The 27,153-nt window shown below is 40.2% G+C and overlaps 1 protein-coding gene across 5 annotated transcripts; it reads left to right on the plus strand.

Annotated features, from left to right (window-relative positions):
• On the plus strand, positions 1–26,010 carry LOC132154745 (ski-like protein). Of its 5 annotated transcripts, none has more exons than XR_009437187.1 (8): positions 1–1,242; positions 18,208–18,312; positions 20,076–20,161; positions 20,669–20,814; positions 22,159–22,421; positions 23,302–23,523; positions 24,746–25,492; positions 25,529–26,010. XR_009437187.1 is itself a non-coding variant. In XM_059563413.1 (7 exons), the coding sequence occupies exons 1-7, from the start codon at positions 127–129 to the stop codon at positions 24,992–24,994; spliced, it is 2,187 nt and encodes a 728-aa protein (XP_059419396.1). In that variant the 5' UTR covers positions 1–126; the 3' UTR covers positions 24,995–25,495. The 5 variants fall into 5 exon arrangements, 1 of the variants encoding a protein (XP_059419396.1); XR_009437188.1 differs by having other exon boundaries at positions 25,558–26,010; XR_009437190.1 differs by having other exon boundaries at positions 22,189–22,421.
• The last annotated feature ends 1,143 nt before the right edge of the window (positions 26,011–27,153 follow it).

Genomic DNA, 27,153 nt, shown 5'->3' on the forward strand with positions numbered 1-27,153 from the left:
TTTGTCACCATCATGCATATAGCTGGACTAAAAAGGATTTGGAAACTTTAACAGTGAGGAAAGAAGGACCAACCTAATATACTGAATAATTTCCATCCAAGAAAGACAAATAATCTGTGTTCAGACATGGCCAGCCCTCAGACAAGTCTGAAAACCCCTTTCAAAGACCTGACATCATTCAAAGGCAACATGAAGCGGCTGTACAGGGAGCGACTGGAGGATGCACCTATTAAAAAGCGGGTAATGGCGGAGATGCACCTGAAACGGCGCAGCCTGGAGAGCATCCCCAAACCCCCGAAGGTTAAGAAGGAGCGTGAGGAACACGCCAGATCAGAAATGGACATTGAGGAAAGAGAATTTCACTTGGTCGGGGCTTCCAAGGCTTTAGATCTAAGCGCCGGCCTCAAGCACACTCTGGCACAGTTCACACTGAGCAGCCAGAGCTCCCTGGGAGGTCCTGCTGCCTTCTCAGCAAAATCTGTGCAGGAGTGCGCCTCTCCTGCTGGCATGGCTCCCCTGCCGTCTCCCCCAGTCCTCGGAGGCGGCCCGCTCTTGGTTCCCTGTGACAGCTCCACAGAGCTCACCCATTCTCTGCTCGAAGGAGAGTCCATCTCCTGCTTTGTTGTAGGTGGCGAGAAGCGCCTTTGTCTGCCCCAGGTACTCAATTCGGTTCTGCGAGATTTCTCTCTGCAGCAGATCAACGCTATCTGTGATGAACTTTACGTTTACTGTTCCCGATGCGATGCTGAGCAGCTGCACATTCTCAAGGTACTGGGCATCCTGCCTTTCAACGCACCTTCCTGTGGCCTGATCACACTAACTGATGCCCAGCGCCTCTGCAATGCCCTGCTCCGCCCAGGTGCCGCCCTCCCGGCCGACCCCAACAGCAAACTGCCATGCCAAGGCCTGCTGAAGGAGAGCGAGGCCAGTTTCCAGGTTGAGCACCAGTGTCTTGGCAAGTGCCAAGGCCTGTTCGTGCCCCAATTCTATGTCCAACCAGACGCTCCTTGTATTCAGTGCATGGAATGCCAGCTGCTGTTTTCCCCACAGAACTTTGTAATGCACTCGCACAAGTCCCCCGACAAGAGGACCTGCCACTGGGGCTTCGATTCAGCCAAGTGGCCCTGCTACCTACAGCTGGGCCGCAAGCACGAGGACACACCAGAGGAGCCGCAACTCAAACAGCTGCTGGACGAGATGAAGGAGAAGTTTCACTATCAACCGAAGAGGCCTCTGGACAAAGTAAGTGTCTCTTCCTTCCATGTTTGCTGATTTGCTAAGGTCAAGTTTTGCTTCATGTTCACAAGTGGATTTGCACGTGTGTGACCAGATGGTAATGTGTGATTGTCTGCAGAGGAGACTGTTGTCTGGGCAAGGCTGCAGTTGTTTTGATAAACTAGTGTTGACCCAATTTTATGAGGTGGCACGAGGCAGGTGGGGACGCATGGCAGGAGGGAGGGAACTCCAGTTGGTTTGGCTGAAGGAGAAGTACATTATCTACCTCCCAGGTCAGAAGAGGGCCATCTTTGGGGTGTGAATGGGCATAGCATAACCTTGAATTTTATACAATATATGTAATGGAATGGAGTTTTTTTGCCTTGAATGTGATAATGCAAACTTTTATTTGTCATCACATTATTTTAATTTATTAAAGTACTAGTACACACACACTGGTTTCTAGCCAAATCATTTTACCGTTCACTGCACTTTTGTTATTCTAGTTATTTACTTATAGCGGCTAATGAATCAGAAGCATTGCAAATTCATAGAAAACCGCTTAATTCGAAGTTGAAAATTAAGGTCGGTAAAGTTTTATTTATCATTCCTAGAAGTTGCTCTTTTTAAAAGGGAGAAATTGTAATGAAGTCATAGCTTTGGGAAAAGCCCGCATTGCATTATTGCATAAAGTCAGAACACTGGAGATTCTTTTACTTTCATGACGTGACCTTTGAAACAAAACTCAACAAACTGTACTGGTGCACTAGAATCTCTTGAAAGGTCATCCAAGTGAGAAAAAGGTCTGGATTGTTTCACTCCCATTGATCAGCCATGTGTCATGACCCCCTAGACCAAGTCATGTTTGACAAAGATTGACCCCCTATTGGTGCTGGCAGCAGTTCGTGGTTTAACAGTGTGGTAATGTTCCAGTAGACACAATTTTTAGTTTAGCACCGATGTGAGGAAATGATTGTGCTTTGACTAAGTAAGGAAGAAAAGCCCCGGTCTCTCCTGTGTGCTTATGCAAGTGTGCCGGAAATACTGTCTGGTGTCTCGTCTAGCACCCAAACCACATTCCTCCTTCCTCCCCTCCCTCCCCCCAACACATACACTTCATATACTAAAACAGACCTTAAGTCTGTCAGTCATACAGTCACATCTGCTGCACAGACTGACTTCACCCTGACACAAACAGCCAGTAACACTGTAACACTCAGCTCACTTATGCTTACACACTAATGAAATTGATTCACACGCACACACTAAATGCCCCCAGGGATCATCTCTGCTGCGCTCGGCTGAGGGTGAGATATCAAACTCCCACAAATGCGAGTGTGTCAGTGACACCTTCTCTTTACACGTTAACTGTCGAGCTCCTGACACATACCTGTCTGGCAGCGTCTTGCACCTGCCCCTGCGCTTTACCTGATCCTTCTGTTTCTTTTGTGCTTTTTCTTGGCTTTCTTGTTATTTCTGAATGAATTTTATAATTGTATTTTAATATGTTAGGATTTTTAAATCAGGGGGTTTTAAATAATTTATGGTAAATATGACGGTCCTATTTTGTTGATTTTATATTGTTTTAAGCAAAATGAAAAAAAAAGCATATTTTGTCTCTAATTTTCCACCGTCCCCAGTTTGAAAACCCCAGGTGTAAAACGTATGCAGGAACTTCAAGTATATATTTATGTACTATTTTAGTATTTATTAATAGTTTGAATCAGTGTTTATTATTATATTTTCAGTTTTCACATTTAAATTTTAGTTTACATTTTAGTAGATTTGTTTTGCTTTAGTTTTTTTTTTTATATTTCTAGGTTCTGTTTTTATTTCAGTTTGATAATTTTAGCGTAGCATTTAACTTATAACTAAAACAGGAATAAAAATTAAATGAACATTATTAAAATTGTCAAAACTAAAATTGAAATATAATTCTCCAAATTTAGTTTTATAATTTTAATAATTTTAACTTCATTTAGTATTATTATTATTTTTTTCAGCTTTATTTGAAGTGCTGGAAATGATTTCTAATAGATATAGATGTAGTTTTAGTTAATAATAATGATTAGGAGTGGTGTCAAAGCAGCAGGTGCTTGCAGTTTTGTGTTAAACAGCTTTTGATGGAATTGTAAACAGACATATGTGCGTGTGTGAAAGGTCATTACTTAAATGCTGAGCTTACGTGGGTCGTGTCGTTAAAAACAGCAACACATGCACAATCATCTTTAGGTGCATGTGTGTCTGTACGGGAAGTAGGGCAGACATACTCATCAGTTTACTGAATCAAATGTTCACTCTAAACATCTGTGATGCTGGAGTGCCAGAACAAGTGACTCAGAGTTTCCACAGGTGGCCGTGTGGATGTTGGTGACGATCAGACCCTCACCGCCAGACTTCTGCACACGGCACTTTAGCTTGTTCAGAACCAGCCCTCTTCATCTTCATCAAGGACACTGGCTGTGTTTCAAAACCTACTGAGCTCTCTGCTTGATTTTGAAATAGCCACTGGTAAAACATTCCTGTGATCTATACAATAGTTATTTACCTAAGCTTATTGTAGTTTATGAATTTGATTACATTTTTTACAATTAATTTTTCCAAAAGGTCAAGTTGTTTGTATAGCGCTTTATACAATACTGATTGTCAAAGCAGCTTTGCATTGTCAAACAGGAAACCAGTTTGTTAATAATGCAAGAAGACAATAACAAAGAGTAATTTTTTCCAGCTAAAGTCAGTTCATTGATTCATCATCCAGTTCAGCTCTCTTCCAGTAGCAAAGCATTAATACAAATCTTAATTAAACTACACAATTACATTTTTATGTGCCAAAATAATTAATAACCAAATAATAATAATAATAATAATAAATAATTTTATTAAAAAAAGTAAAATTTGGCATAAATTATTTTGACACAGCTGATGTTCCAGGTTCTCTGGAGAATTCTTCAGAACTTTCTTGGATGGCTTTTGAGTTTGTGTATGTCTGTGTTTATGTCTGTTGCCTAGGCACTGTATCAGGCTAGTGTCTATAGAGCACAAGTGGTTAAAGCTCATGGCTTAATGGAGACCACCTGACCAGAGACTGTCAGAACACAAATATTTTTAGGTCGTTTAGGTCGTTTAGAGTTTAGGTCGTTTAGAGTATTTGAGTCGTTTAGGCTTGTGACATGTCCGGTTTCATTATGTTTTCCAAATTGCTAAATGCCACTTGGGTGTCGTAGATAGCTAGTGTGTGTGTGTGTGTGTGTTTGTGAAAGACAGGCAGCTGTGATGGTTTGAGACTTGGTGTGCAGACGTGTGTGGCAGACGGATGGAGTCCTGTCAATCTCCCACAGAGGCTGAGACAGCGGCTGCGCTGCAGACACCAGACAGCTGCCTCTCTCTCTCTCTTACCCCCTCACCCCTCTCTCTGTTTGTCTCTATGTCTTCCATTTTGTAAGTGTGAAATCAGTGACACCACAGGCACGGAGACCAATTCTCCACTCTCTTGCTCTCTTATTTCCACTTTCTGTTTTTTTTCCTTCCTTTTTCAATCTATCACAGAAAAGCTGTCATTTTCCTGTCTGACTGTGTTTTGTTCTCTCGTCCTGTGCCTCGACCACAAATCTCGTCTGTGACGTACCTTGTCTCTCTCTCTTTTTTTTTTTCCTCTGGTGTTGCTTCCTCTCTTACAGCCACAGTCCTTCTTTTTGCTTTGCTGTTTCCATTTAGTCAATTGTCTTATCATTTATTATACAACCATTAGTTACATTCCTCTAATTTGATTGGTTATGTGGTGTTTCCATGAAAGCTGTTTATTTTTCTTTATATATATAAATAAATAAAAGCTTAAATTGTTTTACTGTGATTCACTCAAATAGTAAACTTATGCATTGTTTGTTGACTGTTCATCCTGTTTTGGCTTCTTTTGCAACTAATTTAGCTAAGTTTGGAGGAAGTTAAGCTAAGTTTTTTCTTGTGGCCAACTTGAACACAAGTGAAATGTGAGTGGGAAAATTTTCCACCCTCATGTGAAACTCCTGACTCCTGTTGGTTCCTTCGGGTTCCTATTGAAATGAATGAATTTCACCTGTTAAATTTTGCTGAGCAGTGGTAAACGTGACAGCAACTTTTGATCGATATTACAAAGGATTGTTCTGTCTTATATCTTCTGCCCGATCTCTCCAAACATGGCATTTTCAGCAATCTGAAGAGCATGACATTGTATCTTGGGAACTTTATCTTCAGTGCGCCCGTGTTTGGTGAGATATTGAAGGGTAATGAAAGGTCAGAGGTGGTAGAGGCTCAGGCTTTTGTCTATTTGATCGAGGGTGTTGAGCTCACCAGTGTAAATATCAGAGACCTCAGTGGATGCAACTCAGCCCTTCAAAATAAGCAGCCAAATGACCTAATCAATCTCTGTTTACATAAGGGGAACGGAGGGCAGTGAGTGTGTGTTTATGGGGGAGAGAGAGTGATTGAGGAGAACTATTGATCTGGCTGGAGTGGATGAATTCAGTCAGACAGTATGTGTAGAAAAGAGCGAGACTGAGGCTGAAGAAGAGTGAGACAATGTCTTCTTAGTCTAGTTTTTCTGCCTTCGGTAAAAACACTAAATGACAAAAACCACTGCTGATCAGAACTGATTTGTCAAAATGTCATTTTATTATGTCAAGTCTGGTCAGTAGGACACATTGTCAGATTAGTTGTGTAAAAAAAGTAGTTTGCTCGCACACATGCAAACTTAAATGTCAAAACGCTAATGCATACAAATGTGTGCACTGATGAATATGAACAGTTGCTGACAAATGCACATTTACTTGAACGGATAAACATGGACAGGTGTGCACACCCATTGGCCACAAACATGAGGAAAGATGGTTAGGTACAGGTGCTAATTATAGTGTGGTATATGAAAAAAGATATCAGGATGTTTGGTTCAGCTCGGGACACACTGGCAGTGGCGTGACTTCAGCAATTTTTACTCTCTCCTTCTGCTCCATCCATGGTGAAACATTCACCTCCATCAAAATTCATTGCAGTCCTTGTGCTCAGGCAGTCACACATTACAAGCTCCGTTCATTTATTTCCAACTGTTTGTCCTCATGCACAAACAAATTACGAACTAACCCCAAAGCCCCACAAAAAAGCACACACTCTGTGATTTGGCAATCTGTCCTCTTTATATAAAGCCCAGAGTTCCTGTTGGCCGTTAAGACAACATACTCCTCCCTGTTGGCTCAACATTTGGATGCTGTGGGCAGATTGGGGGCCCCTCTCTTTGTGCTCAAGCTGGGAATATTGTTGTACTGGTTTTTCGCCAAGTCCCTGGAGATGATCCAGCAGCCAGAAGAGCCACAGGACGGCGCAGACTGCGGCTAACCCAAATTCGTCATGACATGCTTAACTATTCAGCTAGGTGGTTCAACTGCCATTGAAACCACTGGCGTCCTTTTTTTAGTTTAAGAAATCTCATGCGTTCAAAAGGCAAGAGCAATGCCTGCTGTTGATAATATAGTATTTTGTGTCATATTAGTACTTCATTTTGGCAGCATTGCATGTATTTTTTTCATGGGAACAGCTTTAGGACAAGCTTAAAAAAAAGAAAACTTTCCAAGGGTGAATGAGGAAAGAAAGATGTTGATTATACTTACAATTAACATATATAGATTTAATGTGTAATATAATATTTCCCCCCTCTTTTTCTGCTTCCTCTCTGAATGCTATACTACAATAAATGTATCTGATGATATATACTTTTCCCAGCTGTTTGCAAAAATCAGCAGTGTAGGAGTTCATTCTCAAGTCCTAATGAGGACACGAGCGGAGTCAGTGTCCCTCTGCTCCAGATAAGACCATCTGACTGTAGCGGCTAGTGGTACATCTTAATTAGAGCCCGACCGATATATCGGCCGGCCGATATTATCGGCCGATATGAGCTAATTGCATTTAAATTGGCATCTGCGTTTATAACGGCCGATGAAACATGAGAAACAGAGTCTCATGCTTCACTCATGTTATGAGTGTTGCATAGTTTGCCCACCAGAGGGAGCTCTGCAACTCCCCAGATGACAACAGCGCCAGAAATCCACTACAGAAGAAAGCGATCAGCCAAGCCATGGAGGTGTATTCTTTTGACGGTGAGTCTTGTCGTTCGTCATGTGAAATGATTGTAGATTTAGTTCATACACTGTATATAAAAACAGTGTGGTAGTTCTAGCTAACGGTCCTATCATTATCACTTCTAAATGTTCTGTAACATCACTTACAGCCGCTAATGCATTGCTATATTAGATTAGCAACAAAGCTAATACCATGTTTATCAGTGCAAGAGTGCGAACGTTAATAAGAGGTCAAACTATAACGTTAGCGTTTAACTTATTCTAAATATATCTGCAGTGTGTTTCCCACATAATGACCGTGTAACTGTGGCAGGGGGCTGCGTGTAGTCAATGACTAGAAGTTATGTACAGCGTTACGTTACTCTAACGCTAATATAGCTTCATTTTTTAGCAGGCCCCTTAAATGCTTGCTATTAACTTGTTTTAAGGTGGTTCTTCTCAAAATTGACAGCGGTGTGTTCATGACACTAACGTTAACCATTCAACTTCGAATTGATTCCGTAATCTTCCGGTAACAGTAGGATAACACGTTCGCCAGCGCATGACGATGTTTTGATTCAGACTGCACAAAGAGAAGAGAAGATATACGGGTCCGTTGTGAATGTGTCTGTGAGAGCAAATATAGTGTAGTTACAGTAACTACAGTAGCTGCGTCAGAAATGATTAAACCAGAGGGGACATGTAAATAAATGTGAGCTGAACAAGCGCTTTTTTTCTTTTTTACATAGTTTCAAAGCAACTTTACAGACATAACAGGAAAATGTTGTAATAAAATTGTTAAATATAAGTAGGTAATAGGTAATACCTATTGCTTGAAAAATAAAAGAATATATACATTTCTCATTTTTGCCTATGTAGGAGATCCCTGTTTATTATTATTATAATTCTAATGATGACATGAGTAATGATACATGGTGATATTATTAATACACATGCTTATTCTTTCTCTGTCTCTCTTTCTGCCCTACAGAAGGCTGAAAAAGGTGAATGCTGTAGCAGCAAAGTGTGGGACTACTTCGGCAAATACTTTAACTTTAGTATTATAATTTATTTACAGTACACACACAGACTGTTAAAACCAGCTTCAACTGGAAGAAAGTAAAAGTGTTAAATGTTTAAAACCAGACTGTTTTTTGATCATTAAAAAATATATACTTTTGATGTGCAATTGGTTAGTCATTGAGACTGTAATCTAAGGCTTTTTTTTTTAACATAATCCCTTCTGGAAAATGGTTTATACAGCCCACATACATAGAACAGGCAGATATTTTGCTATTGAATGTTGTGTAAGTGCAGTTTATAAGAAATGGGTCTAATATCCAGTTTATTTTTAAAATCAAAATATCGGCTTATAAATCGGCTCTTTTCGAGTTAATATCGACATCGGCATCGGCCCCAAAAAATCCATATCGGTTGGGCTCTAATCTTAATGTCCCATTGCAAAACATTGATAGTGCTGTGATCATGTGCTCTCACTGTGGTCAGACACCCTTTTGATGCAATGCAATGCAGAATCCACAGTTGTCTGGCTTCATCAGGGAGGTTGCCAAAAATGGGTCATGAAGATGCTTCCTGCAGTTACCCTCATCTGTGCTTGTGAGGCACTTTTTTGTGTGAAACTATTGTTTTCGACCCACCGGTTCAACACAACCTCATTAGACTGCATATTTTCCTCCTATTACTGCAGTGCTCTTGTTTCCGAACTCCACGCTTATCCCAAAGGAAGATTTGTCATTCTGCAGACGGCTCTGAAGACGCACGCACAACACCACCGGCTTGTGATTAATGCGCCGGTATCATGCTACATGCAGCATACATTACCTGGTCTGTAAATCTGTCTGTGTTCCTCCTCCCACTTGAGCCTGTATTTCCCAAAGCATCAGAAAATGTGAGTGAGGGGCTGGCTGTCTTAGAAGAATGTTCCCTTCCCCTCTTGTCTCTTCCCTCCTCTCCCTGCGGAGGCTCTAAACGTAGACTTGCTCTGCTCTCCTGGCTCTATGAGGACACTCTGTTCCAAGCTTGCATCAGGCTGTGGGACTCCTCAACCTGAACAACAGCACCAGCCTGCACGTTCATGTCTCTCTGCAGAGCAGCACACATTTGAGTCTGAACACATTTATCTTTCTAGTACAGACAAAACAAAAGACATTTGTATGACATGTCATTGCTTTAAATGACTGTCCATCTGTCTGACATACGTCAGTTGCTATTTATGTCTCGTCTCAGCACGTTTCACTTCACAAACTTGGGAATCGAATAGTCATGGCTTTTTTAATTCAAAACACTCTATTTATTGCTGTAAGTTTTCTATTTCAGGCACTTACAATGAATGGGACCAGTTTTGTGAGTCTGTGAGAGAAGAAATATGAAGGTTATAATTTTATATGAGCATTTGCATTAATTGTCCTGATAAAACTTGTATTACTTCAGATTTAAAGGTGTTTTAGGTTTTTTTTACATTCTCTTTATTAAAGGAGCCATAACACACACAGTTTCATCCAATCGTGTTAATCTTGAGTACCTATAGAGTAGTACTGCATCCTTCATACCTCCAAAAAGTATTTAGTTTGATCATATTTATAAAAGAAATATACAGATTTTCGCTGGAAAAAGTGCGCCGTGTGCGGAGCTAAAGAGTGACGGTCAATTGGGTGCTGAAGGCCAACAAAACCGACATTTGATGTGTTTAATTTATCGTCTGCAGTTCTGAATCATGCCCGGGATCTTTTAAAGCTGAGACCTCTCCAGCTTTCAGTATCAAATGATGTCAAATCCAGTGTTGGGCTGGGCCTTGTTTATAAAACATTTGTCAACAAACGAATTGTGAAACTCCAGTTGCTGCCCCAGAAAAACAAACCTTATCCACTGTTTACATAAGGCTTGGTTCTTTAGGAAGCTGAACAAAGCTCTTTCCCTTACAACCAAAATCACGCTTCTTTGAATTGGAGACATTCTTCCAGAGCAAGTCCCGTGCAGCGCTGCCGCCGGATGAAGTGTGTTGATGGGCGGATTGGGTGCGATCTTGCTCTCACTCTGGTCGATGTGTGCCTGAAGAAATGCCCATATAAGGAGTTCACCCTCGTCTACATCATGAAGAGCCTGTATTGAACCCAGGATAAAGGCAACTCTATCATCCCCTTGAATTTTGAGGTTTGTAATGGAAGGATGCACAAAAAGTTGTGCAATGGAGCCACATGTACACAACGGTTTGGCTAAGCATTTGCATCAGTATTTGAGTACTTGAATATATGATTCTAACTTTAAAGTATATACTACTCTTCCAAGGTTTTGGGTCAGTAAGATTTTTTTTAAATGAATTAATGGTTTTATTCAGCAATGATACATTAAACTGATCAAAAGTGACCATTTTCTATTTCAAATAAATGCTGTTCTTTTGAATCCCGAAAAATAATCAGCAGTACCACTCTAACACATATATATAATGTTTCTTGCTCATCAAATCAGCATATTAGAATGATTTCTGAAGGATCATGTTACACTAAATACTGGAGTAATGGCTGCTGAAAATTCTGCTATGCTATAAGAGGAATAGAAAATGACATTTTAAAATATATTACAATAGAAAATAGTTACTATTTCACAACATTTACTTTTTTTGTTGTATTTATATATATATAAACAAATAGACCTAAATCTTAAATGACCCCAAAGTTTTTGACAGGATACAGTGTAGTTTTGTGGCTTTTATCCCAGGTATATTAGCCTTGAGGAAAATCTATAAAGGTAGTGTATGATGGAAATATTTTGTCAGCTGCGCAATTTTGTGTGTATGTTTGTTTGTTTTGTCTGCAATATACGCCTCACACCCTGTGTGTGACATTGTCCTGTTCTCTTGTCGTTTATCTTCTGCTCTATATGAGATTGATTGTTAGTATGTGAGTGTTTATGAAAGCCTTTAACTGGGTGGATGTGTGCTGACAGCTTCCTCTTGTAGGGATGGGTAGGACCCTTCTCTCTTTTTTTCAAACTATAAAAAAAAAAAAAAAAAAAAACAGGCTCTGCCCTGTGAAATACATGAGCTACTTTGCGTAGAGTGTGCAGAGTGAAATGGTGTGTGTGTGTGTGGTGTCTGCAGCTCAAACTCTGCATATGAGACTCTCTGTGGGTGGGCGGTTACTCTCTCTCTCTCCAGTGCTCTGTCTGTGTGTCTTTCTCTTTGGGGCTGTTGGAGATGGCAGAAGTGAAATGCACTGCCAGTTTTGTGTGTCAAGCTGCCATGTTGGTGATTCTCCTGTGCCATACACATGGTTTAATGACATGCACCTATAGAGAAAGGCTCCCCCTGTCCCTATCGCATACCTAACGTAATGTTTGTGTAGACTATAATTGGAATATCTATCAGATTTTTCCATGACCAACTTCTTCACTAGTCTGACTAACCAACAGATATAATCAAATAATTTGTTTTAATATAATTAGCCTTAATTAGAACCATTTTCTTGTATGTGCTGACTATTTAAACATTTTCTTTTTTTAAATGGCCAGTAGGCATTATTTTTACCTCATAGCTAATGAACCAGGTTTTTGCTATGAGTGATTGATAGTAAGAGGCAGATGATATTGGGGGACAGACTTTCTCATTCTAGAGAGCATTTGACTTGACAAAAATCTTTTTAGCACAGGATGAGTCATCAAAATATTCTGTTTTATGTCTGTTTTCCCAGAAGATAAATTCTGGTTTTTAATTTTTGAGGTGAATTTTATCAATGTTTAGGAGTACAGTTACTTCTAGATTAACCTTGAAGGAACTCAACTGAAAGGGTTTTAGGATGCTAGTGGTTTAACACTTTAATACCGCATTCTAAAACCCTTTTGAGAAAGGTTTCGAAGTTCTTTTTTAAAGCACTGTTGTTAAAAATAATATTGACTGACTATTAGACCATATTTGACCCATCCCTAGTATCAATCATGCATTTACTTAATTTTTTTTAATGGTGTCAGTACAAAAACTGCAGATCAAGTCAGAAAGTCCCTTAGCTAGTCAAAATGGATCCAAGGTTGGCCGCATCCCCCTTTGTAAAAAAAAAAAAAACAGAGATTCACAGCTGCCATGCGAACCTCCAGATGTTTGTGTCTTTGCCCCTTTGACCACAGCTCTCACGGACTGTGTGTACTGTATGTGTGTATCCTGCTGAGAGAGGAAGGTCACATTCTTCCCCCCTCACGTCCTACAGAAAGCATCGCGGGGCGTTTCCAACGTCAGAGTTTGGTTGAGCCCTGACAGCAGCCTCTGAGATGAGCTGTAGGGTGCCAAAACCAGAGAATACACCTCAGAGGCTCATCTCCATCAAGACTGCATCTGCCAATGTCTTTGTGCATGAGTGAGTATGTGTGTGTGCATGTTAGCCTAGTGCAGCCGCGCCATGGGAGGCTTATGCGGTTACTGCTTTTCACCGGCACACACTTGAGAGTACTCCGTTCTAACACGTGTGCATACAAATCTCCCATTCATAGCCTATTTAAAGCCACCCATGTGTAGGGAAGGGAACAGGTAGAGCTCTGTTCAACTGTGTGAAATCTGAGAGTGGGAGAGGGGAGAGACTGTTCTTCTGTGTGTTAGTTTTGCCTGTGCGAGTATGCGAGCGGATAACTCGGCCAGTCTCTGTTTGTGTGTGGTTCTTATCAAGTCGTATGTTGTAGATTAAACAGTGGATGTGTGTAGACGGCTGTAGGCACAGACAGGCAGACTGTGTACTATTGATGACCATGTCTAGACGGAATGTTCGTCTCCCTCACTCTTCCCTTAAAAAATTTGCCCCAGGCTGCCAGCCGAAACCTCTCAGGAATGAGCACGTCGGAGCCTGTGTGTTTAAGCCCTGTGTGTGTTTAATCCCTGTGCCTGTGTGTGTGTATTGATATTAAGAGGTGTGTTGTTTGTTAGTTTTTTTTTTTTTTACTTGGTGCAAGTGTTTTAGTTTGATTATGAATGTTTGGGTTGTTTTAGTGTGTTTTTGTAGGACATGGACTTCAGCATTCCAGTGTGTGTATAGGCATCACAGATAATGTTAGGAATGCATGTTTACTTGTATGCAAAATCAGTCTGGCCACGAACACTTCCAGGTCAGCTTTCACTAACAACATCACTCCTGAATGATTTAGGTGACATCTTATTTACAGCTGCAAGAAGCCAAAATGTTGCTATTTATTCACAAGTTTGGGAGAGACTCTGTCTATTTGGTACATACGAGGACTTATTCAAGAAAAGTGGGAGGGGAAAAATAATTTGTGTATTGTATTCTTGTATACAGTTCATCATTCATTTTTTTAGGACTGTTTACATATGAATGAATTTAAATTCATCTGCTCGTGTTTCATGACAAAAATCCATGGAATGTGTATTTGCATCACATTTAAGTGTTTTTGAAAGAACCCCTTCTGCTCATCAAGGCTGCATTTGTTTGATCACACATGCAGTAAAAATAGTTAAAATTACTGTTTTCTATTTTTAAAATATATTTATTTTCAGCAGAATTACAGTCTTCAGTGTCTCATGATCCTTCAGAAATCATTCTAATATTCTGATTTTGCATTCAAGAATTATTTTCTTATTATTATTAATATTAAAACAGCTGCTTAGTATTTTTGTGGAACTTGTGATGCATTTTTTCATGATTCTTTGATGAACAGAAAGTTTAAAAGAATAGCATTTATTAGATTTTTTTATTGGAAATCTTATTGAAATCTTTTGTAACATTTTAAAAGTCTTTAATGTCTCTCTTGATCAATCTAATGCATCCTTTCTGAATAAAAGTATTCATTTGTTTATTAAAAAAATCTTACTGACCCAAAATGTTTGAATTGTTGTCAATTTATCTGCATATTAAACATTAAATGTTATTACAGTGTAAAAAAAACAAAAAAAAAAAACACTGAAAGCTATGAACAAAATCAAATGACTTGACGCTAGCAAGGATGCAGTATAATATTTTACATTCATTAGGATTAAAAAAAGTCACCATTGTAGATCTCTGTTTGGTTTCATCACTTCCTCCGTTTTATCTCCTTAGCCCGCATCAAATTGGCCTACTTTTGTCCACAGTCCAGCCCACATGGAAAAGATACCACAGAGCGCACCGAGCCGAGTCCCACAGTGCAGTGCACAACACTTTTCCAGTGTGACGAAGGAAATGGAAGTAATATCCTCAGTGACTTTTGTATGTGACATATTTGATGGGACATTTTTAAATACACTTGGATTACAAATGCAAAACAAACATCTGACAGCTGGACTAAAAGGTGAATTCACCCAAATATCCTGCCATCATTTACTTAACTTCATGTTGTTCCAAAATGTATTACTGACTTTCTTCTTAGTAAATGATAGCTGAATTTTCATTTTTGGGTGATCTGTTTCTTTAAACATGCAATGTAATGAGGTTATGGTACCACAACATATACTGTCTGAAACCCAATATGCAATAAACAACATGCTAGTCTTCCGTTTTAAAAACAGCCATTATTTTGAGTTTGTAAATGATTTGCGACAACCTACATTTGTCCATCATGCACCCGGCTCACTTCTGTTTTTTTATTTTTTCCAGCAGTGCTAATGACGTTTGAATAGGAGACCTGTGTAGGGGGTACAGTGAGGGGCCCCAGCAGCCCTCTGTGTGTTTGCACTGCATTTCACTTTATACATACCCTCTGCCAGAGCTGCAACAGATGGACACACAATCACCCTCGTGTGCTGCCTTTCACATGAATTGTGCTAACTTGTGTGTGAGAGGTACTTCTAATGAAAAAGCTACTCATGAGTCCAGACACACTCAGTGTCTCATACAGTTTCAATTAAATGCTTTTATACGTGTATACATCAAAAAGGACAGATCTGCATTAAATGGCATTCTCTCAAATGTCATGGTGTTGTATGATGGTGTGAGGCTGGCCTAGATAAGATTCATCATCAGCCCGTATGGCTCGTAATTCCCCTCTAACGGCGTAGCTCATAAAACTCGCTCGTGCGGGAACTGCACTGGAACTGTGTTTACGACTCTTTCCTGTCAACCTCTGTGTGTACAGTTGTTTTTTCGTAGCTGTTTTCATCAGGGGATCTCCGTAGTTAGTAATACAGTGATGTGGTCAGGTGTGCACATGCTACAGTGTTCATTGTCAGAGCCAAAGTGGAATTTGTGTTGTGTGTCAGTGACCTTATTGTGCCCGTTTCAAGGGAGCGCACGTGAATTTGACAGGGGTTTAATGCATTCTCGGTTAGATCTGGGATGTTGTTTTGGTGCTCAGGTTAGTGAGTGACATGGGCACACAGGAGATCCGGGGCGAAGAGGAAACAGCCCGGAGTCTGGTACTGAAGAATGAGCGGTTCTTCATGTGTGCGTGAGAACATGCATGTGCTGATGAGTTCGGAGCAGCGAGGGGTACGTTTCAAATAAGTAAGCCGCAGGAATACTAACTCCCACCATTACCAATGTGGGCTGGTTTTCTCTCTCTCACACACAGTCTTTAGCAGAGTATTGAGTATCACATATGCTCGTGACAAACAGGCTTTGCATCCTCAGGGTGTTTGTGTGTTATTGTTCTGAATGCATGTCGAGTCTTGAGGGATTTGTGTTACATTTGTCAACCTACAAAAGTACGTAGTGTACGTAGAGTAGGATTGTGTGTGTGTGTGTGTGTGTGGGGCTTTAACACACTAATTAAAAAGAGATTAGAGACGGCTGAAGTGTTGCGTCCCTGGAAGAGAGCGCAGAGAGAAACTCATAACAACCTGATCCATATGGTTTGGGACTTGAAAAATAACCGTTCAAGAAAACTGTCATTTACAAACTGTGTACATTACCACGGCCTTCTCAGCTGGTGCTTTCATACCACTTTGTTTATAAAGCACGTCACGTAAATATGGTGGATTTATATAGTGTATCTCGTGTTTGTTCGTTTGGGAGCGGGAGACACCTGTTCCAGTGTAATTTTCTCATGTCCTTGAGGAGAACAGTGCAAGAACTCTTTCAGTAAACAGTGGCCACAGCTTTCGCACAACTATCACAATCACTACTTTCACCATGTGCCGCAGGCTAGCTAGATAAATCCTCTTGTTTTTGTGTTTTTGCTCTAAGGTCTTGTGTCAAGGCTGCACTGCTTCTAACGTGGTACAGTGGATTGGAAGCTCTAATATGAAACCGTGTATGTGGCGTCTCTATAGCTATGTTCAAAGTAGCATACTACTTTTGATGTTTCTGCAGTATAGAAAGTATATATATATGTATGCATTAGTGTCTGTGTGTCTGTATATATATACACTGCATAATTTGATCATTATCAGTATGCACAGAAACCCCACATGACCTAATATAAAATGTGCTGTCTAACTGTATCCCACAATGCAACGCACTTGATTTGACCTTCTATTTCCAGTATGATGAATAAATTAGAGTCAGATTGCCTAGACAATTTTGCACAATTGTGGATTAAACATGCAAAAGTATCCATATTTATTTCCTTAATCAAGTTGAGTCCATAACTGTATTTATTAACTAAACATGATATGGCCATGTGATCTTACTGCTAATGGCCATGTGACTAATACTAAAGTTCAAAACTTTTTATTATGCATTTTGTTTACTGTACTGTTTACCATTGCTACTATATAAAATGAATGAAATGTACATTTCTAAATTGAAAAACAATAATATATATATTATCCTATTAGATTAATCAACTAAATAAAAAACACTATATGCAGGACATACGACCCTACTTTTAATTTTCACATATAGCCAGAGGCTTTGGACATTTTTTTTTAACTGTTTGTCTTACACCTGTACTAAGCCGGTGTTATTTTATTTTTTTTGGCGGTTTATTACATTTTGCATTTCTGTTAAGTTTGCATTAATAAAATAAGTCAATAAATAAAGCCAAAACACTGTACTTACTATTTTTTATAGTGTATTCTGCCCATTATGCTAGTACTCTGAATATTGAGAATATTGAACCAGTTTTAAGCATTAGAATTGCATACATGGAGAACTCACTTCATAGACTGTAAATATAAAGGAGATAGATCGGAGACTGCTTGATTGCATGTGTCACGGCTGAGGAGGGATTGTTGGGTGGGCCGTGAAGTGTGGAGAGACGGGCCGGTAGACATAGTGTGTGTGTGCTTGTCAAGGTTAGATGGGCTCACCACTGCAGTGTGCTCATTGTTTCTGCCCCCCTCGGCAGCCGCCCACCCCTCCCTCGTGCTGCAGTCCTCCTCTTCCCTCAAGAAAAACAGCGCTATCTCCTACACACACATTTTCTTACATTTAGCGCCAGTGTGTGGGGTTGCCATGTCACCCCACCACTGTAGAGCTGCTTTATGTTGTGCGACGACATTGCCATTTATTCCTAAGGCTACAGGAAACAGAAGATCCCACTGTCTGCAGGAAGTTGTAATTTACTCCAGATAAAACATGTTTCTTCCTCCTCTGACACTCACCCATCAACTACTGTTAGTGTCTCTGTGATGAAGGGACAAAGATGTGCGTTGCACTTTCTGGTTTGCTCTGTCAAAGAAAGGATGTTACAGATTGTAAACATTAGAAACATAGATATGAATCATACAGTCTTAAGAAGCGAATGGTTGTTATGTCAGATGAATGTAAGGTCTCTTTCCTTCTGTGTCACCTATTTTAAGCTCTGTCTGAGTCTGATAACCATCAGCACGGAGCTTGCCCTGGATTCATGATGTGTGACTTGCACAAACACACACATACACATATGTACAAGCCTCGCAGTCTGTTTGTTGAACACGTTAAGCAGAGGAGGTGACGGACAGATTGAATGTGGTGATTTATGCACAAGCTCTGTGATCTCAGATGTATTACATATCATAGTGTTAACACTTTTGTGAATGTGCTTGTGTGTTTTCTCACAGAAGGTGGTGGATGACAACTGTCAAGGGAAGAAGTCCAGTCCTGCACCCTGCCCACCTAACAGCAAGCTGTCTGATGGCATCCTGGAAAAAAAGCTACCTTCTAAGGTACTGCATCGCTTTACAACAAAGTCCATTTAATGCAACTCAGGCTACTCGACGGGCATCTTGGCATAGATCCCTGGCAACTGTTTTCTATCTAAGCTACAGACCTGCAAGTATCATGTGTGCTTAAATGGGGACTGTCTTAAATCTCCAAAACTTGCTTGGTGTGTAATAACAGTTTAATAATTTATGAGATCTGACAAAGGTTATTTCATAAATGTAACTTCTTTAGCTGAAATTAGGCTAATAAGGCAGTGTACAGTGGGACTTCCTTTCCTACAGCTGCCATTTTTAGCATTCTCCAAATTAATTGTTCTTAAATTGGTCTGTCTCCTCCTTGTCTCTGTTTACACGCAGGCACAGAACAGCCTCCCCGTTTATCCACACACACCCTCTTCCTCATCTAGTCAGAAGCAGGAAACAGCCTCTCTCTATCTTACTCACTCATACTCATCTTGGGCCTCAAAACCGACCTCACCCTTCTCACCACCCTTAGACAACTCCCACATTCACACCCCTTCCTCTCATTTTCTCTTTCAGTCACTCGTTCATTCAGAAATATCTTAATTCACACGCACCAGAGCCCCAGCAATCATCTGGGTGTCACCCTGTGTCCTTTCTCTTTTTTTTTTTTCGGGTGATAATATAGGGTTGACCTAATGGCAGTTGGTCAGGGTTAAGGTGTGAACAGGGTCCAAACTGTTTGTTGCAAACCACTTTCAGAGGAAGGCATTGTTTACTTATAACACAGTACAGTTAAAACTTTGAGATCAAAAGTTGAAATAAGTCTCTTATGCTCACCAAGGCTGCATTTATTTAAAAGAGAATACAGTAAAATCAGTAGTATTGTGAAAATGTGCAAATTTAAAATAACTAATGTTTTAAGATGAAATGTATTCCTCTGATGGCAAAGCTGAATTTTTTAGCATCCATTACTCCAGTCTTCAGTGTCACGTGATCCTTCAGAAATCATTCTAATATGCTGATGTGGTGCTCAAAAACAGTTGTGCTGGTGAATATTTGTGCGAAAACGTAACTATATAACTTTTGTTGACATTTTTTACAATTATTTTTTTGTAATTTTTTTATTGTTATTTTCTTAACGGTAGTGTATTTTTCTGGTGATTTTGTTTGAAATGGCATGAGGTTAAATAAAGGTGTGCATGAAGTCTTTTGACTATATTGTGCTTGTTGTGTAAATGCTAATTCACTAGTCATGCAATTAGTGGTGGTCTTCTCTAAATCCCTTCACATGAGACACATCTTTTAAACAAGGTTTAAACTGAGCCACACTCAGCCCCGGTATACCTCACCCAGTTTGTACATCAACAATCAAACAGCCAGAAACCCACCCAGGCTGTTTCTCTTAACGCTGTCTTTCTCTTATCCTCATCATTAATGCTCTACCTGTCAGCCTGTGCTCTGTGGCCACTGACGGATGAATTCTTCTCATGCGTACATGATATTACAGCAGGATGTTTGTACTGCTTTCTTTGTTTACTCTGCTTCAGACGTCCTCTCTACCCTCACCAAGTTTCCTCTGTGTGTGTGTTTGTACATTTCTATGTAATTATTGCTGTTTGACTGCTCCTGTGCAAATGCTCTTCATAATCTGTGTGTAATTAGACCTTAAAGAACTTCTGTATTATTCAATCACAAATATGTGTAGACATGTATTTTAATGCAGCTCAAACAGTCCATTTCAGATTCAAACGGTCCTAAAGTGCTTCATTAATATTGATACGTGCTTGTTTGTGTGTGTACAGGGCAACTTGCAGTCTTCGATGACATTCAGTAGACTGTTTCCTGACATTAAAGAAGAACCGGAACACAGCCCTATCGTCCACCCTAGGTACGGCCCTTCTTTTCCCCAGCATTCCCTTGTTTCAGGATTTCAATAGGATCACGCAAGTGCATATGATAAAATGTCTACGGTTTCTAGGGTAACCTGGGTTTCTTTGATTTGGACCTGCAATCGTTGACCCAAGAAACCATTCAGGACACCCTAAAAACCGTATAGCAATGCCTTGTCAATCACATTTGTACTACTCCTCTTTTTAGATAATGTTAAAATGTATTTAAGATTTATATTCGCAAACCTCATAAGAGAATAATAGCACTTGACCTCAAGGATTGCATTTGAATTGCATTTCCACACTTCAACTAGAGCGTTTGTTTGTTTTTAAATGTTACTTTATCCCAGTCTGATCTGATTATTGCGAGATCTGTAGTGCATCATTACCTGCTCAGCTGTACGTGTGAAAGGCTCTGTGAGAGCAACAATTCTCATGATAATGTTGAAGTTTGTAGTTCCAGCGTTGTATGTGCACTGGCCTGAGGGTGTTTGTCATGCTTGCAGTTACTACCTGTACATGTACGATAAGATGGTGGCTCCTAACGTATCCCTGCGGAAGGAGGGGGAGGTGAGCCAGGAGGTTCTGGGGGCCCTGCTCAAACAGCAATACAGCAGGAGAACACTCATCCACGACAACCAGCCCACCACAGGTTTGTACCCCTGCACTATTTAGTTATCCTTGTAAACAAATGCACATACATGCACAAAACATGCTAGAATGATGTGCCATTAAAGGTCAGAAGTTTATGGACATGCATGTGGTTGACCCACTTAAAGGGTGAGGAGCTGCTGAGAGTGTCTTGCTAATGATTTATACAACTCACATTTTATAGTTGGCAGTGAAGAGAGAGAGAATGAACAGAAGTCGCTGTCCCTGTGAGTGTCGTATCACTCGAGAGTGCTGGGGGAAGGGTCTCCAGTCTCCACCGCAGCACGCCACATTTCCTCCCGTCCTCCTTCTGCCTGTCTCTCTCTCTATTTCCTTTTTTCTCTGTGCCTTACTCATCCTTTTTTTCACTTTTGGATCCTCTTTCCAACCCCCTCTGGCCCACTGCTCACCTTACTCTGTGCTTATCACTTTCTTCCTCATCCTTTTTTTCCCTTCTCCCTATTTTTTTCTGTCTTCTCCCTTCAGTGTACCTGTTCTCCACCCTGGCTCACCTTGTCTATCTCTTCTGTCTCTTTTCCTCAGTCTATTTCTTTTTCTTCCATGTACATGTTCTCCATTCTGACTCCTCCATCTCTCATCTTTCTTTCTTCAGTTCTCTTTTACAAGTTTTTCTTGTACCGCTATCTTCTATGTATCCGTTCTGTATCCAGGTGCCCTCTGACTCTCTTCCTTCTTCCTCTCTCTTTTTCAACCTCACTCTTTTTTCAGTATACCCATTCTCCATCTTGACACACCCCTCACTTTATTCTCAATTTGTCTCTCTTTCTTTACATAGTCATACTCCAGACTCCCGTCTCTTGTCTCTCTTTCTTCCATGTTCCCATTCTCCATCCTGGCTCCCTTGTGTCCCTTCCATCTCTCGTTTGACTCATTCTTCTGGGTGATAGACAGGTCTTAGTCACAGTAGAGGCTAGCAGCATTGCGAGGCTGTTCTTCGGCTCTGCAGTGTCAGACCTGAAGCCTGCCTGTCCTACATTCAAAGGAGCTGTATCTCTCTTACACGCTCTCTCTCTCGTCCCTTTGGACTCCCGTATTGCTCATCTAAGCATACATGTTAGGCTGCTGTGGTTTGCCTGGTGCATGTGATTTGTATGTAGAGCGTGTGTAGCACCTTAGCAGCGTAAAAAATAACTTAAGATTGAGAAATTCTCCTCTCTCCACATGCCTCACATTTCTGTGATGCTTCCAGCTCTTCCCTTCTATGCTGACCTTCAAAGAAAGACACCCACAGACAATTAGTCACATAGACTTTCAGCACATGACAGATAAGGTGTGTGTGTGTGATCACATGAGTGTGGTTAACTCTTTCTTCTCTTTCCCTCAGATCTTCCCACATCTCATTCCTCCATTGCAGAGGAGGCCAAATCCCACCACGCAGGCGAAGCGAACGAGCACCGCCGACCTTCTCCGTCAGTCGCCATGGAGACTAGCCCGGGCGGCAAGCAGCACGCCCCCATTCCCATGGAGGGCAAAGACAGTGGAGCTGAGGATGACAAGGACAGGATCATGCTAGAGATTGTGCAGATGTACCGGCGGCAGCAAGAAAAGCTGAATTCCACCCTTCAGAAACAGCTGCAACTGGAGATGGTGAGACAGTCAGATTAGACAAATCATCCCTTCCTGAGTCACAGAGGCTCTGTTCCCAACCATAATGAGTTGCCCAACTGTCTGGTGTCTACATAGGCTTCTAAGGAAGCATCATAACTCATTAGTGATTAGTGATAGGCATAATTAAAAAAATAATATATATAAAAAAAAATGTTTTTTATGTCATTTAAACAAATTTAATTAAATCAATTATATCCTGCCTTCATACTTTAACGTTGGCACACCTAAAATTACATTTTTTAAGAAAATTACCCCCGAGCAGATTTGCATAGCCTAGTTTGGAACCCCTTTGCCTTTAATTTGTCATGTGAAATTAAAAATGGCATCTAACCCAAGTCGAAAACTGAAAACAAAGAATGAATAGCAAACACTAATAATCAATGAAATAGGCCATTTTTAATTCGATTTTTATCTATACATTAAATATGCACATATTTATGCATCTGTGTATATTTATAATAAGCATTTCCTGCTGCCATTTAGGATGAACATGATTAAGTTTTTCGTATTGCATCTGGGATTGCCTCATCCGCGGAATGATACATGAGATTTTGGCCTTAACTGGTATTTTAAAACGCAGTGCGATTTTTGATTTTGTTCCTCTAAGTAGGCAGCTCACTAGAGGTTGGAACAGAGCCAGGGAGATGGACTAGTTGTGTATCTGAGAAGCTCTTGTGGTCCTGTGAAAAGAGAGAGACCTTGTTATAATAAGAATAAAGGTGAAGGCCAAGAGCAGAATGGAGTATGTTCCAGTTGAGCTTTATCACCCCTGACTCGTCCACTACAAAACCTCAACCTTTACCATACATTGTTTGATGCATGTCTTGGTGTGTGTGTGTGTGTGTGTGTGTGTGTGTAGGAGCTGGAGGCAGTGCGCGGGGGCGAGGCAGCCAGGCTGAGGGAGTTGTCTGCGGAGCAGCTGGAGCTGCAGAACGAGCTGGAGGCGGTGCACACTGAGCATGCTCAGAGACTGGGGGAGGTGCGGCAGGAGCAGAGACAGCTGGAACACCGACTGGAGCAGCTCAGACAGCAGAGCTGCGCCTGTCAACCCAAAGAGCAGGAGGCACAGTACAACGCACAGGTACATGCATAGACCACAGCACAACCCGAGTGTGCTTGAATGTGTGATGCAATGATAAACTGAGTTATTCCTGTACCCAGTGCAATATGATGCATGTATCAGCGCGGCTCATACAAGAATACACTGAGATGGAGATCCAGTGACTGATTTGCACACTGTGCCTGATTTCTGCATTTTAACTATCAATTAGGGCAGTGGTGCTCAGACTTTTTAAACCACATATCTAATCAGTCTAATCAATTCAGACCATCTAAATATGATCAATATTACATCAGGGTATTATGATGATTGCATGCATAAAACTAATAAAATTGTAGAATGAGAAATTAGAAATAAGAATTAAATAAAAAGACAATTTAAATAACATTTGCATCTAATATTTTTAATTTCAAGATTTGGTAAAGAGTATTACATTTTGAAAACCATTGATTGGGTGTGTGTGCGTGTGCGCATTTAATGTTGCTAAATACAGGGGTAAATGGAGTCTAGGACTTTAGAGAAGTCAAAAACTATTAGAAATCATTTTTGGTAATAGAAATGGAGCTAAAATAAAATATAAATATTACGTGAAAAGTTACACTTTTAAAAATGTAAACAAAAATAAGTAAAGTTGCCTTGAAATAAAAATTAAATGGAAAAAAGTTATATGGAATAATTATGATATAAAAATGATAAAATGCATATCGAAATGCTAAAATTAAAATAACTGAAATTACAAAAAGTAATTCAAAATATTTTATAAATACAGTCCTATAATAGTATATAAATAATACTAAAATAACACTGCATCAGATATCAAATCATTCAAAACATTTTCCTAAAGTGAAGACTTGCAGTTCACAGTATTTTTTCTTTCTTGCGTTCTAGGTTTTTTTATTTTTCATTTCTTTCTTAAAGCTTATTATTTATTTGGTGGATGAGTTAAAATGAATTGATTATGAGTCTTTTTGACTGAGAAAGGTTCTTTCACAGCATACTCATTTGCCCATGAGTATGGATCGACATGTTCAGTGTGTGCGCACTATCCAATGAATGTTCTTTTAAGTGCTCAAATCACACGCACATGCACTGTTGTGTGCGCCGACATTAAAACTTATGTCTTCTCTCAAAAATGGCACTGTAGATTTGCTCTGCAGTGCAGAAATCACTCATACTCATATTTGTGCTGTATGGAATATTTTGTGTAGTCCTTTATGTAACTCCTCTCTCGTTCTGTCCACAGCTATGTGAGCTTCGCTGCCGTTTGGAGCGTGCCGAGGCGGAGCGGCAGGAACTGCAGGAGGAGCTCTGCAGAGAACGGGAGTCCAGAGAGAAGCTGGAGCTCATGATCTCGCAGCTTCAGCAGCAGACGGCCCAGTCTGGCACAAAGGGGAGCCGCAGTAGTAGCCCTGCCCATCCCCCGACCCCCTCCGCAAGCCCCCAATCCCAGCATTCCCTCTCTTCACCGGGTCCTGAGGTATCCTCCAGATAAACTCCTCCTCGCACACTTCCATGCCTGTATCCCAGGAACACGCTCACCCACTCCCTGCAGAGTCACAGGCAAACACAAGACAACCTCTGCAGAAAAGAGCCGCTCTCCCATTCCCTTTTTGTCACACCACCACAAAAAAAAAACGTAAGGTTTGTGTTTAATGTAAAAAGACTTTTCGTGTCACCCTGCCCTCGACCAGTCGTTAAGCATTTTTTTTGGATGTACATGTTTAATCTATAGTCGTGCTGAGAGGCTGATGGGACAGTAGAGTTATTTCTTTGTAGGACGCTTGCATCCTGTTGCATTGGGATAGTGCTCGAGTGCTTTTCCGCTCCCAGCCCTTTGGTTACAGGAAACTGACACTCACTAAAATGCTACGGAGCCCCAGGATGCCAAACAGCAAGACGCCATTGCACTGCAGCAGCAAGAAACCATGTGGATGTTTAATTTTTTATTTTAATTTTGTGTCATTGTTTCCTACAGAAAAAATGGGAGAAGGTTTTTGTTAATATCACAAAGATTATTATTCTATAGCATCTTTAAATCCTTATACTTAATACAAGAGATTCAGAAACTTTCTGAGGCCCCCCTCGGATCATAATCCTCTTCCTCCATTTTCTTTCCCTGCCTGTCGTTTGTCTGTTCAGTCTGGTGCTGATTATATGTTTCCTGTCTGCACTGCTGATCCTCTGCAGGCTGGTATATGACAAACAGCTTAGTTCATTCCTGCATGATGCAGTAAGCAAAGACTCACATTCGCCCCCTGCTGGAGAACACTATGAAACTCGGCCCCCATTTAACTACAGGGAAAGGAGGTTCATCTCACTCTTAAATTTATGTTCAGAGGGTTATCTACGCAGCGAAAGAGTACCAGTAGCACCAATAAGACCTCAGTGGTTGCAGTTATTCAGAAATTGCAAGATCAACATCCTATTTTCAAACAAAGCACATTGTAGACCTTACATTTGTAATTTTTTAAGGATCCATTAGTAGTGAAATTAAAGATGTAAACTAAGTATTGAAGTATGTCACAGCCTTCTATAAACCATAGCTGATTTTTTTTTATTCATTAGAAAACTGCTGATAAATTACCTATCATTTTTGAAAGCTGGATTAAATTATTTGGCTGTCATGTATTGGATGTTTAGCTGAACATTTTTTCATATAACTCCTTGATCATTCCTCTGTGTCATTATTCTGGATGACTGAACAAACAGGTCTGACCGAGAGAAGAACAGACAGGGGGCACAGGGAGGAACTTAAAGGAATTAATGCTGTCATGTTAGCTCCCAGTCACTGAGGGTTGACGAGGCACGCTTTGTTTCCGCAGAATGAGGCAGTTGCCTCTGATGCCCTCTCATACATTATTACACAACTGTTAGATGAATGAAGAAAGATGGACACAGGAAGTGAAGCATTCTTGCCACTAGAGCAGTTTTTCTTTCTTTCTTATAGGATGTAAATCTAGGCTGCTTTCATGATGTACATTTTTCATATAGAACATTCCACTGTGCACAACTCATCAGATTCAGAGTCAGCCAAGTCACAGCAGTTTTCTAAACCTGATAAAGTGTACAGTGCAAAACTTAGATGCAAAAGAGGAAAATGTAAAGAAACACCCTGACTTATGTGAATACATCTAGCTATGAAGAATCAAAAAACAAAACGATATATTGTTAAAGAGTGCTTTGCCATTTTTCAATTTTTTTTTCTTGAAATTATTCAGAAATTAATGTATAAACTAATAAAGATTTATATATACTTTGTACATATGTTAGTCATTAATATATTAACTAAATTCTTATAATCTTTCAAGGTTACTGATCACATTTGAAAAAGCGGGGCATAGCCCAAGCTCTGTTTTTTTTTTCCTCCTTTTTTTTTTCTTCTCTCTAATTTAAATTTTTTCTAATTTCTAACTGAAGTGTAGTTGTTGACAAAGTGTGTAAGAAGGTGTAGGGATGCATGATGCTAAGAACGGGAACGGTGACGTATGCTGTCCAGTGCCTCAGTGTTTCCCTTCAGTGGGTCATCTCGTCCATTTCATTGGAGCCCACTGAGATTGACAACCTGTTGTTATTTTGGTGGTGTTCACTGTTCAGATTTTCCTCTGCCCCATTTATATATATATATATATATAATTTAGAATTTAAATCCTT

Source organism: Carassius carassius, chromosome 12 (genome assembly GCF_963082965.1).
Source record: "Carassius carassius chromosome 12, fCarCar2.1, whole genome shotgun sequence".
NCBI lineage: Eukaryota > Metazoa > Chordata > Actinopteri > Cypriniformes > Cyprinidae > Carassius > Carassius carassius.